Genomic DNA, 16304 nt, shown 5'->3' with positions numbered 1-16304 from the left:
GGGCAGTGCTGAGGGAGCGCCGCACTGTCGGAGGGGCAGTGCTGAGGGAGCGCTGCACTGTCGGAGGGGCAGTGCTGAGGGAGTGCCACACTGTCGGAGGGGCAGTACTGAGGGAGCGCTGCACTGTCGGAGGGGCAGTACTGAGGGAGCACCGCACTGTTGGAGGTGCAGTACTGAGGGAGTGCTGCACTGTCGGAGGGGCCTTCTTTCAGATGACATTAAACCAAGCCACTGTCTGCTCTCTCAAGTGGATGTAAAAGATCCCCTGGCACTATTTTGAAGAAGAGCAGAGGAGCTATCCCCGGTGTCCTACAATCAACATAACAAAAACAGATTACCTGGTCATTATCACATTGTTAGTTGTGAGAGCTTGCTGTGCACAAAATGGCTGCTACGTTTCCTACGTTACAACAGTGATTACACTCCAAAAGTACTTAATTGTTTGTAAAGTGCTTTGAGACGCCTGGTGGTCGTGAAAGGCGCTATATAAATGCAAGTCTTTCAAATCTTTGTTTCCTTACTAAACAATCTTGTTTTCCTCTGTCTCTATTGGCTCAATCTCCATTCTCAGAACTGGAACAAAATATTTTTTCCCTAAACAACTTGCATTTATACCGTTCCCAAGCAATGTTTCCCTTTAAGTTGCGCGGCCACAGAGCTCTGAAGGCCCCGATCAGCCAGCTTTTAAATGGAAACGCTGTGCATGTGTGGTATTCTGAAAGGGGCCGTGCAGCCTGTTAAAGGGGCCGCCCAAAAAAAAAAATCACAGGAAACATTGGTCCCAAGGTGCTTCACAGGAGCGATTATCAAACAAAATTTGACCCCGAGCCCCATAAGGAGATACTAAGACAAGTGACCAAAAGCTTGTTCAAAGAGATAGGTTTTAAGCAGCGTCTTAATTGTGCACCGAGGGTACTATACCACAATGCTTAAAGAAACACTTGGATTTATATAGCTACCAACGACGTCTCAAAGCGCTTGACAGCCAATGAAGTACTTTTGAAGTGTAGTCACTGTTGTAATGTGGGAAACGCGGCAGCCAATTTGCGCACAGCAAGCTCCCACACACAGCAATGTGATAATGTCCAGATAATCTGTTTTAGTGCTGTTGATTGAGGGATAAATATTGGCCCCAGGACACCGGGGAGAACTCCCCTGCTCTTCTTCGAAATAGTGTCATGGGATCTTTTACATCCAGAACGAGCAGATGGGATCTCAGATTAACGTCTCATCCGAAAGACAGCACCTCCGACATTGTGGCACTCCCCCAGCATTGCCCCTCCGACAGTGCGGCGCTCCCTCAGTACTGCCCCTCCGACAGTGCGGCGCTCCCTCAGTACTGCCCCTCCGACAGTGCGGCGCTCCCTCAGTACTGCCCCTCCGACAGTGCAGCGCTCCCTCAGTACTGCCCCTCCCTCAGCACAGCACTGGAGTGTCAGCTTAGATTTTTGTACTCAAGTCCCGGGAGTGGGACTTGAACCCACGACCTTCTGACTCGAGGTGGGAGTGCTGCCCACTGAGCCACAGTTGACACTTTGCTCTGAGCTAAGCTCTATCTCTCCACCAGCCCCGATTGCTGCTGAAATCATCATCCATGCTTTTGTTACCTCCAGACTCGGCTATTTTAATGGATAGCCACCCATCCTCCATAAACTTTAGCTCAACCAAAACTCCACTGCCCATGTCCTCTCCCACACCAAGTCCCGCTCGCCCATTACCTCGGTGCTCACTGACCTACGTCGGCTCCCAATCCCCAAAGGGTCAAATTTTAAATTGTCACCCTGGTGTTAAAATCCCTTCATGGCCTCCACCTTCTTCAAGTCCGACACCTCTCCCCATCACACTGCATTCCTCAGACTCTGGCCCCTTGTGCAGCCCCCCTACTCCCTTCGCCCCACGATCGGCGACTATGCCTCGAGCAGTCTGGGCCCTTGGTGTTTTCGCTCTAAACTTCTTTGTCTCTCCAACTCCATCTCCTCCTTTACAAGCTTTGTTAAAACCCATCCCTTTGACCCAGGTTTTTAGTCACCCTTCTTGGTACCTCCTCGGACTTGGCGCCGATATCTGACTCGGAGCGACTGCTGCCAACGACTGGAAGCTGAGCATTAATCTGGAAGCTCTGCCGATCGGAAACATGATGCTCCTGCTTTTTAAAAAAAACAAGCGAACCCACTCCTTTCCCCGCAAAGCGAACAACCAACAAAACACTTAGACTGCACGTGCAAACTACTCCAACTTCGTTGGAGGCAGTCGCGTCCAATCAGATTACACTTTTGTGAAACCTTGGGACATTTTTCTTAAAAGGCACTATATCAATGCAAGTTGTTGTTGTCCTCCCTCACCACTTGTGGTGAAGCCTTCAGCCAGTGTGTCTGCACTCTCTCGAACTCCCCTCTCCAAATCACTTTGCCTCCTCCCCCCATCTTCTTTTAAAAGTCTCCTCACAGTCCATCTTTTCAACGAGACCATCCATAATCTCTCCATCCATGGGCTCAGCATCCATTTCCTTGTCTATTCCCACTTGGGAAGTACAGTGGGATGGTTTTCCACGTGAAGGCGCTACAGAAATGCAAATTTTGGTTGATAACACAGACTCAACATGCAGTGGAAAGCGACTTACTTGCACAAACGATACTTTATAACCATTGTATTGAACTATTTGCTCGGTCTCCACAAAGTTTGCAGCGTGTCCTTCAGAATCAATACCTTAAAAACAAGTTTAAACATGAAATTCTATTAAATAAAACATCCTTAAATTAAACATCCAATTTAAATTACTGGCTAGGCTTCACAACAAAACGTACAATTCACCTAAAGACTCAACTGTTACTAAATCTTATTTTCTTAAATGCAGTTCTACATAGAGTGGATAGGAAGGACCTAGTTCCCTCAGCAGAGAGGTCACTGACATATGAAGAAAGCCTGGATCGACTAGGCCTGTATTCACTGGAGTTTAGAAGAATGAGAGGGGATTTCACAGAAACATATAAAATTCTGAGGGGACTGGACAGGTTAGATGCAGGAAGAATGTTCCCGATGTTGGGGAAGTCCAGAACCAGGAGTCACAGTCTAAGGATAAGGGGTTAAGTCATTTAGGACTTCACTCAGAGAATTGTGAACCTGTGGAATTCTCTACCACAGAAAGTTGTTGATGCCAGTTTGTTAGATATATTCAAAAGGGAGTTAGATGTGGCCCTTATGGCTAAAGGGATCAAGGGGTATGGAGAGAAAGCAGGAATGGGGTACTGAAGTTACATGATCAGCCATGATCTTATTGAATGGTGGTGCAGGCTCGAAGGGCCGAATGGCCTACTCCTGCACCTACTTTCTATGTTTCTATGTTTCAATAACCAGGCGGCATAGATTTAAAGTAATGTGTAGGAGGTTTAGAGGAGGTGGAGGGGAGGTGGAGGGGAAATTTCTTCACCCAGAGGGTGGTGGGGGTCTGGAACTCACTCCCTGAAAGGGCAGTAGAGGCAGAAACCCTCACCACATTTAAAAAATATTCGGATGCGCACGTGAAGTGCCGTAACCTGCAGGACTACGGACCGAGAGCTGGAAAGTGGGATTAGGCTGGGTAGCTCTTGGTCGGCCGGCACGGACACGATGGGCCGAATGGCTTCCATCCGAGCTGTAAATTCCTGTGATTCTATTCAATTTGCTAACCAGTACTGCAAAAAGGAGACAAAAGAACAGAAAACAGTGAAAAGGGTATAACAGTCCGAGTGCACTTCAAATGACACAGTTGACAACCACAAATTTAAAAGCAAATGTAAAAAGGGCTGTGACAGCTAGGAGCACATCTCAACTGGTTCCACAACAATGGTACAGTCTCGAGTGACAGCACAGCAGGCAGATTTTTCTTTAGTCCAAAAAATTGCAATATGAGAATCTGAATCCCTAAAATAGCTTTGGATATAAACTAATCTTGTGAGCAAGTGTCACCATGACAGCAAACTGCACAAATTTTATATTGAAGGGATGCAGGTTTGATCAAACATTTTGGGAAAATTTTGTTGGCCTGATGGAAAATTTGCCCTATCCGCAACATTGGTGTCAATAGTTGACCCTGAAATGAGCGACTGACCACATATCCGCAGCATAACTAACACCGCCTATTTCCACCTCCGTAACATCGCCCGTCGCCGCCCCTGCCTCAGCTCATCCGCTGCTGAAGCCCTCATCCATGCCTTTATTACCTCTGGACTTGACTATTCCAACGCACTCCTGGCTAGCCTCCCACATTCTATCTTACGTAAACTAGAGGTGAACCAAAACTCGGCTGCCCCATGTCCTAACTTGCACCGAGTCCCGCTCACCCATCAACCCCTGTGCTCGCTGCCCCATGTCCTAACTTGCACCGAGTCCCGCTCATCCATCACCCCCTGTGCTCGCTGCCCCGTGTCCTAACTTGCACCGAGTCCCGCTCACCCATCACCCCCTGTGCTCGCTGACCTACATTGGCTCCAGGTTAAGCAGCGTCTCGATTTCTAAAATTCTCATCCTTGTTTTCAAATCTCTCCATGGCCTCGCCCCTCCCCATCTCTGTAATCTCCTCCAGCCCCACAACACCCCCCCACCCCCGAGAGATATTCGTGCTCCTCTAATTTTGGCTTCTTGAGCATCCCTGATTATAAATCGCTCCATCATTGGCGGCCATGCCTTCAACTGCCTGGGCCCCGAGCTCTTGGAATGCCATCCCTAAACCTCTCCACCTGTCTTTCCTCCTTTAAGATACTCCTTCAAACCTACCTCTTTGACCAAGCTTTTGACCATCTGCCCTAATAAAAACATAAGAATTAGGAGCAGGAGTCGGCCATTCGGCCCCTTGAGCCTGCTCCGCCATTCAATAAGATCATGGACTCAGCTTCATTTCCCTGCCTGCTCCCCTATCGCTTTATTCTCTTATCTGTCCATCTCCACCTTAAATATATTCAATGACCCAGCCTCCACAGCTCTCTGGGGCAGAGAATTCCACAGATTTAAAACCCTCAGAGAAGAAATTACTCAACTCAGTTTTAAATGGGCGGCCCCTTATTCTGAGACTATGTCCCCTAGTTTTAGTTTCCCCTATGAGTGGAAACATCCTCTCTGCACCCACCTTGTCGAGCCCCCTCGTTATCTTATATGTTTCGATAAGATCACCTCTCATTCTTCTAAACTCCAATGAGTATAGGCCCGAACTGCTCAACCTTTCTCCATCTCAGGAATCAACCTAGTGAACCTTCTCTGAACTGCCTCCAATGCAAGTATATCCCTCCTTAAATACAGAGACCAAAACTGTACGCAGTACTCCAGGTGTGGCTTCACCAACACCCTGTACAGTTGTAGCAGGACTTCTCTTTTATACTCTATCCCCTTGCAATAAAGGCCAACATTTCATTTGCCTTCCTGATTACTTGCTGTACCTGCATACTAACTTTTTGTTTCATACACAAGGACCCCCAGGTCCCTCTGTACTGCAGCACTTTGCAACTTTTCTCCATTTAAAAAATAATTTGCTTTTCTACTCTTTCTGCCAAAGTGGATAACCTCACATTTCACATTATACGCCATCTGCCAACTTTTTGCCCACTCACTTAGCCTGTCTATATCCCTTTGCAGATTTTGTGTGTCCTCCTCACAAATTGCTTTCCCACCCATCTTTGTATCATCAGCAAACTTGGTAACATTACACTTGGTCACTTCATCCAAGTCATTAATGTTGATTGTAAATAGTTGAGGCCCCAGCACTGATCCCTGTGAAGGTGCTCCCACAGTGCTGTTAGGGAGGGAGTTCCAGGATTGTGACCCAGCGGCGATGAAGGAACGGCCGATATATTTCCAAGTCGGGATGGTGTGTGACTGGGAGGGGAACGTGGAGGTGGTGGTGTTCCCATGTACCTGCTGCCCTTGTCCTTCTAGGGGGTAGAGGTCGCGGGTTTGGGAGGTGCTGGCAGATGATGGAACGTAAATTTATAGTTGGGTATGCCCTCAATCAATTAATTGATATTTTAATAATCCAAAAACATCGTGTGTACCAGGCAGAGCTGTAGCTATACCCATGTTCATGTGCTGAGCTTCTCAAACTCTACAACATTGAGGTGATCTACCTGGAGCAACATATATCTATCTCATTGAAACATACCAGATTCTGAGGGGGATTGACAGGGTAGATGCTGAGAGGATGTTTCCCCCGGGCTGGAGAGTCTAGTCCTTCTAGGTGGTGGAGGTCGCGGGTTTCTCTCATATTTACTTCTGGTGCACAGTCCTACCTATAAGTAGTGCTTCAAGTTTACCTCATTTATACCATTTAATATTTTCTAAATGTATGCAAGATTCCCTCTCGGTCAATTCCTTTTAGGGTTATTTTCTCCAGTCATTTTTTATAATGCAGTGCTGACATCAAGGTCCAACCTCGTGGCTCTTCTCTGCACCTGCACCGTGGCCTGAGTCTTACTATTCCCGGTGGGTTTGCCTCCAGTACTGATCATTTTGCAAGGAAAATATCCTGTCATCTTGTTCTATTCCTGTAGTTTAATTTAAGGTACTGTTGTGGATTAACTTTGTCTGCACCCTAACAACCGTATATACCTCAATAGGATCACCTCTCGAATGCCTCCTTTCCAAGTTGAAAGAGCAACTTATTATTTAAATGGAGAAAGATTGCAGAGTGCTGCAGTACAGCGGGACCTGGGGGTACTTGTGCATGAAACACAAAAGGTTAGTATGCAGGTACAGCAAGTGATCAGGAAGGCAAATGGTATCTTGATCTTTATTGCAAAGGGGATGGAGTATAAAAGCAGGGAAGTCTTGCTACAGCTATATAAGGTATTGGTGAGGCCACACCTGGAATACTGCGTGCAGTTTTGGTTTCCATATTTACGAAAGGATATACTTGCTTTGGAGATAGTTCGGAGAAGGTTCACTCGGCTGATCCCGGGGATGAGGGGGTTGACTTTTGAGGAAAGGTCGAGTAGGTTGAGCCTCTACTCATTGGAATTCAGAAGAATGAGAGGTGATCTTATCGAAACGTATAAGATTATGAGGGGGCTTGACAAGGTGGATGCAGAGATGATGTTTCACTGATGGGGGAGACTAGAACTAGAGGGCATAATCTTAGAAGAAGGGGACACCCATTTAAAACTGAGATGAGGAGAAATTTCTTCTCTGAGGGTTGTGGATCTGTGGAATTCGCTGCCTCAGAGAGCTGTGGAATTTGGGACACTGAATAAGTTTAAGACAGAAATAGATAGTTTCTTGAGCGATAAGGGGATAAGGGGTTATGGGGAGCGGGCAGGGAAGTGGAGCTGAGTCCATGATCAGATCAGCCATGATCTTATTAAATGGCGGAGCAGGCTCGAGGGGCCGTATGGCCTACTCCTGCTCCTATTTCTTATGTTACGATATTCTTATGACCAAAAAAAATCTCAAGGTCCCCGAGCTAACTGGATCAGCCAACTTACCTCGAACATAGTATCGGACTCCAGCCCTGAAACAACTCCTCCTGGAGAGCAATGCCCAGTCAAAATATTTTCCATTGATGCTGCAACGCTTCACAGTGAGGACTGAGGTAAGAGATGGCTGGTTAAGGATTTTTAAACCAAATGGCATTACGGAGCTTCTATCATTAGAAGGATTTACTGCCACAGGATGGAACATTGCGTGTAGAATTTCAAAAATATCCATATTAAATACGATAGAGTTTTATGGCAAAGAACTGCAAGTATGGCCTATTATGGTTCTCAAACAGAAAGCATAGTATTCCATAACGATCTTTCACTGAACATAAAGAGAACTGCAAAGCACAAATATAGGTGGTAAAAACAGGAAAAAAATTAAGACAGCATCTCACATAGAAATTCCCCTAGCCACATCCGGAGGATTGAATGCAAGTAGGCTAGGAAACCCTACACCTTTTTTACCGAAAGAGATAACTGCAAGAATGGTTACAATATACACCACAGATAGCAACAGTTAACTCTGACCGTTATTTATAAAATAAAATAGGGGCAAGATTAATTGCCAGAACGTGACCTTTTCAGGATTCACCCATGCAGCAGATTTGCTGCCAGTATCCGAGATATTCATTTTATAGTTGAAAACTACCACAGAACTTAATTTTGTAATGACCCTCACTCGACAGACAGCTCCTAAAATGAGTCTCTCTCAATGCACCATTGCAGGAGGTAGCGGCTCCGTTAATTGCAAACAACATCTCACTGGCAAAACTGTCAAAAGAAATCAATCAATTTGATGAATTGCACAATTCCATTACCTTTGAAGTGCTGCGTATAACACAGATATTGTGCACTGGGTAACACAAATCATAATGCCAGCACTGCCACCAATTTACAGAAAACGCAAACAATTCTGCACTTCATTTCCACAGTACGCTTAATGGGCCCAAGTTTCCACATGATTCGCGCCTGATTTTTTAGGAGCAACTGGTGGAGAACGGACTATTTTAGAAATCGCAATTCTCCACATTTTTTTTTCTGCAGTTCTAGTCAGGTAGAACAGTTCTAGTTTAGAACAGAATTTTTTCTTCAAAAGGGGGCGTGCGTGTCCGGCCACTGACACCTGATTTGAAAGTTTCCACAGTGAAAATGTACTCCAAACTAAAGTAGAATGGAGCAAGTGAAGATTTTTGTAGAACTGAAAAAACCTGTTCTACACATTAAAAAATCAGGCGCAGGTTACAAATTAGGCGTCCAGAACGAGGTGGGGGGAAGGGAACTCATTAAATTCGACAATAAATCCTTATTTATACTTCTACAAATATTATACAAATAAATCCAACCTGAATAAACATTTATAAGCCAAGAAAAGATTAAATAAACCATCTTCCTACCTGTGTGAAAGTGCTTCAGCCAGGGAGAATTCTGCAGCCGTTCGTGCCGCTGAGCGGGAGCGGGAGAGAGAGAGAGAGAGAGAGAGGGGGGGGGGGGGAGGGAGAGGGCGGGGGGGAGGGAGAGAAGGGAGGGGGAGAGAGGGGAGGGGGAGAGAGGGGAGGGAGGGGGGGAGAGAGGGGGAGAGAGGGGAGGGAGGGGGAGAGAGGGAGAGAGAGACAGAGAGAGGGAGAGAGAGAGAGAGGGGAGGGAGGGAGGGAGAGAGAGCCGTGGGGGGGGGGGGGGGGGGGGGGGAAGGGAGAGGTCAGGTCGGATCGGATCCAGTCCGGGAGTCGGGTCCAGTGTGTGGGGGGGGGGGAGCGGGTGTCGGGTCTCGGCGGCGGGGGGGGGGGGGGGGGGAGAGGGAGGAGGAGAGAGAGCGGGTGTCGGGTCGGGGGGGCGGGTGTCGGGTCGGGTCGGGTGGGGGTCAGGTCGGGTCGGCGGGGGGGGGGGAGGAGCGGTGTCGGGTCGGCGGGGGGGGGGGGGGGGGGGGAGCGGGGGTCGGGTCTTGTCAGGGGCGGGGAGCAGGAGCTGGCCGTGGGAGGAGCCTCATTCACGCAGCCCCAGTGAGGCCATTGGGCCAGGGCTAGGGGCTGCGTGCTTCGGGCCCCTCCCACACAGTTCGGCGCCTGGAGCTACTGCACTTGCGTGCCGACTGTAGCGCGCATGTGCAGAGGTCCCGGCACTGCTTTCAGCGCAGGGGCCTGGCTCCGCCCCCCCCCCCCCACAGCTCGTGCCGGCTGCGCCGAGTGCCACAGGACCTGTAAGTCGGTGGAGAATACCGAGGATTTTTTTAGGCGCGAAAAACGGGCGCCCAGCTCGGAGGGGCGCCCGTTTTTTTTCTTGTGGAAACTTGGGCCCAAAGTCTGGTCAGAACACTCACGATCTATATCTGAAAGGTCTATCAGATCACTTGAGGCGGCAGTAATTCTCAGTTAGCACATGACTCTGTAGTTTTAGAAAGCAAAATGTATGAGCAGCTTATGAACCCCAGCACTGGAACACTGACTGCCAAGCAGAGGGTTTAGAATGTAAAATCCCAACCTTTTTAAACATAGGAATCAGGAGGAGTCGGCCATTCGGCCCCTCGAGCCTGCTCCACCATTCAATAAGATCACGGCTGATCTTCGACCTCAACTCCACTTTTCCGCCCGATCCCCATATCCCTCGATTCCCCGAGAGTCCAAAAATCTCTCGAGCTCAGCCTTGAATATACTCAACGACTCAGCATCCACAGCCCTCTGGGGCAGAGAATTCCAAAGATTCACCACCCTCTGAGTGAAGAAATTCCTCCTCATCTCAGTCCTAAATGGCCGACCCCTTATCCTGAGACTGTGACCCCTGGTTCTAGACTCCCCAGCCCGGGGAAAACATCCTCTCATCTACGAAAGCAAAATACTGCGGATGCTGGAATCTGAAATAAAAACAGCGAATGCTGGGAATACTCAGCGGGTCGGGCAGCATCTGTGGAGAGAGAAACAGAGTTAACTTTTCAGGTCTGTGATCCTTCATCAGAACTGGCGAATGTTCGAAATTAACAAATTCTTAAGGAGCACTGAGAGGCGATGGGGAGGAAAGAACAAAAGGGAAGGTCTGTGATAGAATCTTGTATGTTTCAATGAGATCACCTTTCATTCTTCTAAACTCCAGAGTATCGGCCCTATCTACTCAATCTAGGACAACCCGCTCATCCCAGGAATCAATCTGGTGGACCTTTGTTGCACCGCCTCCAAGGCAAGTATATCCTTCCTCTGATAAGACCAAAACTGTGCACAGTACTCCCGGTGTGGTCTCACACTTGCTCTCCCCCCATTGGGTATGCTTGGATAGTCCAAAGTGGTGACACAGCATGACACGTCAAAGCACACGTACCACCACAGGAAGCCAGTCAATGTCTTTGTATACGGCAATTGGCAGCAGATATAAATCACGGATATTGGGCAGTGGGCATGACATACAAAGCCTCAATATTCTGCTGAAAGCAGGGATGGGAAAAGGTAAAATGGTCCGATTACAATTTAATGCACCAATCAACACAATTTTTTTTATCATTATGTTTGTTCACCATAACATGATTTGTTAAACTACTTTTATTAGACGCAGCTAAAATGAAAAAGGTTGAAGTGGATTACAGGGACATTAAACAAACAGACTCCGTAATATGTTTTGCTTGGAGCACATGTTAGGTTTCCCTTCTTTAATACAATGTCACTGAGCTCCAGGGTTCAATATTCACTTAAAATAAAATAAAACTGAAAAATATTAAAGAGTAAATCAGTTTTAACTTACATGCTGCGTAATCCAACAAATCCCTAGAGGAACATACAGCATGTGAGAAAGCTAATCTGGTTTAAAAGGAGCTTTATAAGTTTCTCAGTTAGATTGTTTGTTGTTCAGAACGATGGGGCCATCATTTTATCATAGGACATGAGAATTAGTAGCAGGAGTCGGCCATTCGGCCCCTCGAGCCTGCTCCGCCATTTAATAAGATCACAGCTGATCTTTGACCTCAACTCCACTTTCCCACCCGATCCCCATATCCCTCGATTCCCCGAGAGTCCCAAAATCTATCGATCTCATCCTTGAATATACTCAACGACTCAGCCAACACAGCCCTCTGGGGCAGAGAATTCCAAAGATTCACCACCCTCTGAGTGAAGAAATTTCTCCTCATCTCAGTCCTAAATGGCCGACCCCTTATCCTGAGACCCCTGGTTCTAGACTCCCCAGCCCCGGGGGAAACATCCTCTCAGCATCTACCCTGTCAATCCCCCTCAGAATCTTGTATGTTTCAATGAGATTCACCTCTCATTCTTCTAAACTCCAGAGTGTATCGGCCCAATCTGCTCAATCTCTCCTCGTAGGACAACCCTCTCATCCCAGGAATCAATCTAGTGAACCTTCGTTGCACCCTTCCAAGGCAAGTATATCCTTCCTTAGGTAAGGAGACCAAAACTGTGCACAGTACTCCAGGTGTGGTCTCACCAGGGCCCTGTATAATTGCAGCAAGACTACCTCATGCTTATACTCCAACCCCCTTACAATAATGGCTAACATACCATTTGCCTTCCTAATTGCTTGCTGCATCTACATGTTTTCCATGGAACTCTCAACAATAGTACTTGGATAAACATTCTGCAGCTGCAGAAAGCCACACAAATTGATCCAATTCATCTCTTTTGTCCCTGATATCCAGATAGGGCACTTGCAAGACATAGAAAATAGGTGCAGGAGCAGGCCATTCAGCCCTTCTAGCCTGCACTCCCATTTAATGAGTTCATGGCTGAACATGAAACTTCAGTACCCCCTTCCTGCTTTCTCGCCATACCCCCTTGATCCCCCGAGTAGTAAGGACTTCATCTAACTCCCTTTTGAATATATTTAGTGAATTGGCCTCAACTACTTTCTGTGGTAGAGAATTCCACAGGTTCACCACTCTCTGGGTGAAGAAGTTTCTCCTCATCTCGGTCCTAAATGGCTTACCCCTTATCCTTAGACTGTGACCCCTGGTTCTGGACTTCCCCAACATCGGGAACATTCTTCCTGCATCTAACCTGTCTAAACCCGTCAGAATTTTAAACGTTTCTATGAGGTCCCCTCTCATTCTTCTGAACTCCAGTGAATACAAGCCCAGTTGATCCAGTCTTTCTTGATAGGTCAGTCCCACCATCCCGGGAATCAGTCTGGTGAATCTTCGCTGCACTCCCTCAATAGCAAGAATGTCCTTCCTCAAGTTAGGAGACCAAAACTGTACACAATACTTCAGGTGTACCAAAAGTAAAGCTCCACAAACTATTAGAGCAATAAATTAAGACTATAATTTTAAAAACTGTATTTTAAAAAAGCACATTAAAAAAAAGTTAAGTCAAAAATGAAAGAGAACAGGTTGTGTGAGAGAGAGAGAGAGAGAGAGAGACAGACAAGATAAAGGAGAGTGGATACCCATCAATTTGTCAGCCAAATAAATAGAGACAGCCATGTGTGCAGTGAGAGTAATAGGATGTCACCTTCGATGTGTCATGTGTTCGGTGGCATTCAAAAGGAACGGCTCGTCAATAAAATCTCCATCAAATAACTCGGTCAAGACGTGACAGTGACTGCTGTTTCAATTCTGGAAAGGATTGATTGCAACTCCATTCCTCAATTAGGAGGGGTGAACAAGACAGCGACCTGATAGATCTTGACCGAAGACCACCCTAGGTGGAGAAAGTGCATCCGGGAGTGCGTTGAGCTCTTCGAATCTCAACGCCGCGAGCGTGAAGCGATTAGGCGCAGGCAGCGGGAGGCGCGTGCGGCAAACCAGTGCCACCCCCCCCCCCCCCCCGACAAATATCTGTCCCACCCGTGACAGGGACTGCGGCTCTCGTATTGGACTGTTCAGCCACCAAAGGACTCATTTTAGGAGTGGAAGCAAGTCTTCCTCGATTCCGAGGGACTGCCTGTGATGATGATACCCAATCAAAGTGCCGGCAAGTGGGCGGGAGCAATCAAAAGGGAAATCATGAAACAAAAGGAGAAAGTTTGGAATGCAAGCGATGTTAATCTGATAAATTTTAGGAGCTGGATGTCCGTTTGGGTTGCACCTCAGTTAGCGCCACCCCCCCGGCCCCTCGCACTGGGAGAGGCGGTAAATGGGTCTCGATATGCTTAGCGGCGAGGCGGCCTGCTTCCAGCGCCACACCGGGAAATTTGGTGTCGGTTTTGCGAGGGAGCGCCGAGCAGTGCTGCCCGGGAGCATCTCGCCGCTGTGCAACGCCTCCCCGCCCGTTTTTGACAGCAATGCAATATCTGCTCGGAACGGCACCCCGTAGTGAGACCGCCCGAGAAAGCTGGTGGGTAGAGCTGTCCCGGGGCACGAGGGGAAGAAATGATTGAAAAAGGGAAGTGAAATGAATATTTCTTTGCTTTTTTTTTTAAGGGAGGGTGTGGGGGGGGGGGGGGGGAACACTTTATTTGGAATGTATTTTGTGTTTTTGTCCCGATTTCTTTTTTTTGCCAGGCAGGCCTCTCTCAGAGGCCAGCTCTTTAGCTCGGGATTTTCAGTTGCTCAGCCCCCCATTTTAGGGGTGGAACACCTCCCTTTAGCTCTCCGCTCCGCTCTCCGGGCACAGCAACCACATTTTTTGGCTGCCATCGCAAACCATTTTCCGCCGCAAAATTTACCGCCCCACCGCCATTAGTGCCCTAAGCCGCTGTCAATCGAAAATCCTGCCCTAGGACTTTTTAAAAAGTAACAAGTAATACAATACAAGAACTGAAACTGTGATGAACAGAAGCAGTGATCAAGAAAAATCAACCGATGGCTGATGCAGTCATACCGAGGCCAATCTTCCCTTATTCTTTTCTTGAGCGTCTGGTCCATTTAACTGGCCACACGGCCCATTAACATTTTTGTGCACGCACTGCTTTTTCCATTTGAAAGCTGGTGAGTGGCCTGCGCGGAACCTTCAGACCGCCGCGGCCACGCGGCTTGACGGGAACGTTGACCGAGATACAACTATGTAAATATGTTACTGTTATAAAGCCACTACAATATAAATAATGTGTCCCTTTCTGCTTTTTTTTTTTACAAATCCTCCCTTGTCTTTCTCTTTCCCATGGCAGCTAGTGATGATTCTGCCATTCACACCCTGTCTAGACTCATCTTTTCAAAGCCTCCCTGATAAAGTGCAACATCCCCACCGGCACCTGGGAGTCCCTGGCCAAAGACCGCCCTAAGTGGAGGAAGTGCATCCGGGAGGGCGCTAAGCACCTCGAGTCTCGCCGCCGAGAGCATGCAGAAACCAAGCGCAGGCAGCGGAAGGAGCGTGCGGCAAACCAGTCCCACCCACCCTTTCCCTCAACCACTGTCTGTCCCACCTGTGACAGGGACTGTAATTCCCGTTTTGGACTGTTCAACCACCTAAGGACTCATTTTTAGAGTGGAAGCAAGTCTTCCTCGATTTCGAGGGACTGCCTGTGATGATGAAACCATTTGTGAGTGATTGGACGTAAGCTTTTGATGAAGGTAACGTGTTCTGTGAGAAAATACGAAACTGTAATTCCCGTATTGGACTGTACAGCCACCTAAGGACTCATGTTAAGAGTGGAAGCAAGTCTTCCTCGATTCCGAGGGGCTGCCTATGATGATGAGACTCATCTTTTGTTTCTGAACAACATAATTTAAGAAATAGGAGCAGGAGTTGGCCAATCGGCCCCTCGAGCCTGCTCCGCCATTCAATAAGATCATGGCTGATCTGATCATGGACTCAGCTCCACTTCCCCGCCCGCTCCCCATAACCCTCAACTCCCTTATCGTTCAAAAATCTGTCTATCTCCACCTTAAATATATTCAATGACCCAGCCTCCACCACTCTCTGGGGCAGAGAATTCCAGAGATTTACAACACTCAGAAGAAATTCCTTATCTGAGTTCCATTAACGTCCCATTACCCATATCATTTTTGCCCATCATCCCTTTTGTCTCTCTAATCTCTCCTGCCTCCCACCCGATCACAGACCTTCCCTTTTGTTCTTCCCTCCCCCTTTCCCAGTCCCTGCACTCCCTTAAGAAACTGTTACATCTCGGACTTTCCCAGTTCTGACGAAGGGTCATCGACCCGAAACGTTAACTCTGTTTCTCTCTCCACAGACGCTGCCTGATCTGCTGAGATTTTCAGCGTTTTCTGCTTTTAATACAATATAAATAGGATCATGTCACAGATTTATCTAACAAGAGGATTCGTCTCGTTATTAATGAGAAAGGCTTTCAGCCGCCCTGTCCCCACTCTGGGACATCCTATCTAAACCTCTTTCCCTCGACACCTTCTCTTCCTGCTTTTAAAAGCTGCCTTAAAAAATCTTTTAACCATCTTATTGGTCATTTCTGTCACTCGGCCCAATTTCTCCTACTTGAAGCATCATCATCACAGACAGTCCTTCGGAATCGAGGAAGACTTGCTTCCACTCTTAGAATGAGTCCCGAGGTGGCTGAACAGTCCAATACGGGAATTACAGTCTCTGTCACAGGTGGGACAGACAGTGGTTGAGGGAAGGGGAGGGTGGGACTGGTTTGCCGCACGCTCCTTCCGCTGCCTGCGCTTGGTTTCTGCATGCTCTCGGCGACGAGACTCGAGGTGCTCAGCGCCCGCCCGGATACACTTCCTCCACTTAGGGCGGTCTTTGGCCAGGGACTCCCAGGTGTCGGTGGGAATGTTGCACTTTATCAGGGAGGCTTTGAGGGTGTCCCTGTAACGTTTTCTCTGCCCACCTTTGACTCGTTTGCCGTGAAGGAGTTCAGAGTAAAGCGCTTGCTTTGGGAGTCCCGTGTCTGGCATGTGGACAATGTGGCCCTGCCCAGCGGAGCTGATCAAGTGTGGTCAGTGCTTCAATGCTGGGGATGTTGGCCTGGTCGAGGACGCTAATGCTAGCAATATCTACATCAGGAAAGGTATAG

General features: G+C 47.9%; 1 protein-coding gene across 1 annotated transcript in view; it reads right to left on the bottom strand.

The window, feature by feature from the left end:
- Positions 1–16304, bottom strand: part of sacm1lb (SAC1 like phosphatidylinositide phosphatase b) — an 88596-nt gene that overhangs the window by 26795 nt on the left and 45497 nt on the right. The window contains exons 8-9 of the mRNA XM_070880320.1: positions 7446–7547; positions 2621–2706 (exon numbers count right to left, since the gene is read on the bottom strand). Coding sequence (XP_070736421.1) covers positions 2621–2706; positions 7446–7547 — 188 coding nt within the window. The remainder of the gene's footprint in view (positions 1–2620; positions 2707–7445; positions 7548–16304) is intronic.

The sequence above is a fragment of the Pristiophorus japonicus genome, chromosome 5 (assembly GCF_044704955.1).
Source record: "Pristiophorus japonicus isolate sPriJap1 chromosome 5, sPriJap1.hap1, whole genome shotgun sequence".
In the NCBI taxonomy this organism is placed as follows: Eukaryota; Metazoa; Chordata; class Chondrichthyes; family Pristiophoridae; genus Pristiophorus; species Pristiophorus japonicus.
Note: the sequence above shows the minus strand (reverse complement) of the source record. Positions and strands in the feature narration are given on the sequence as shown.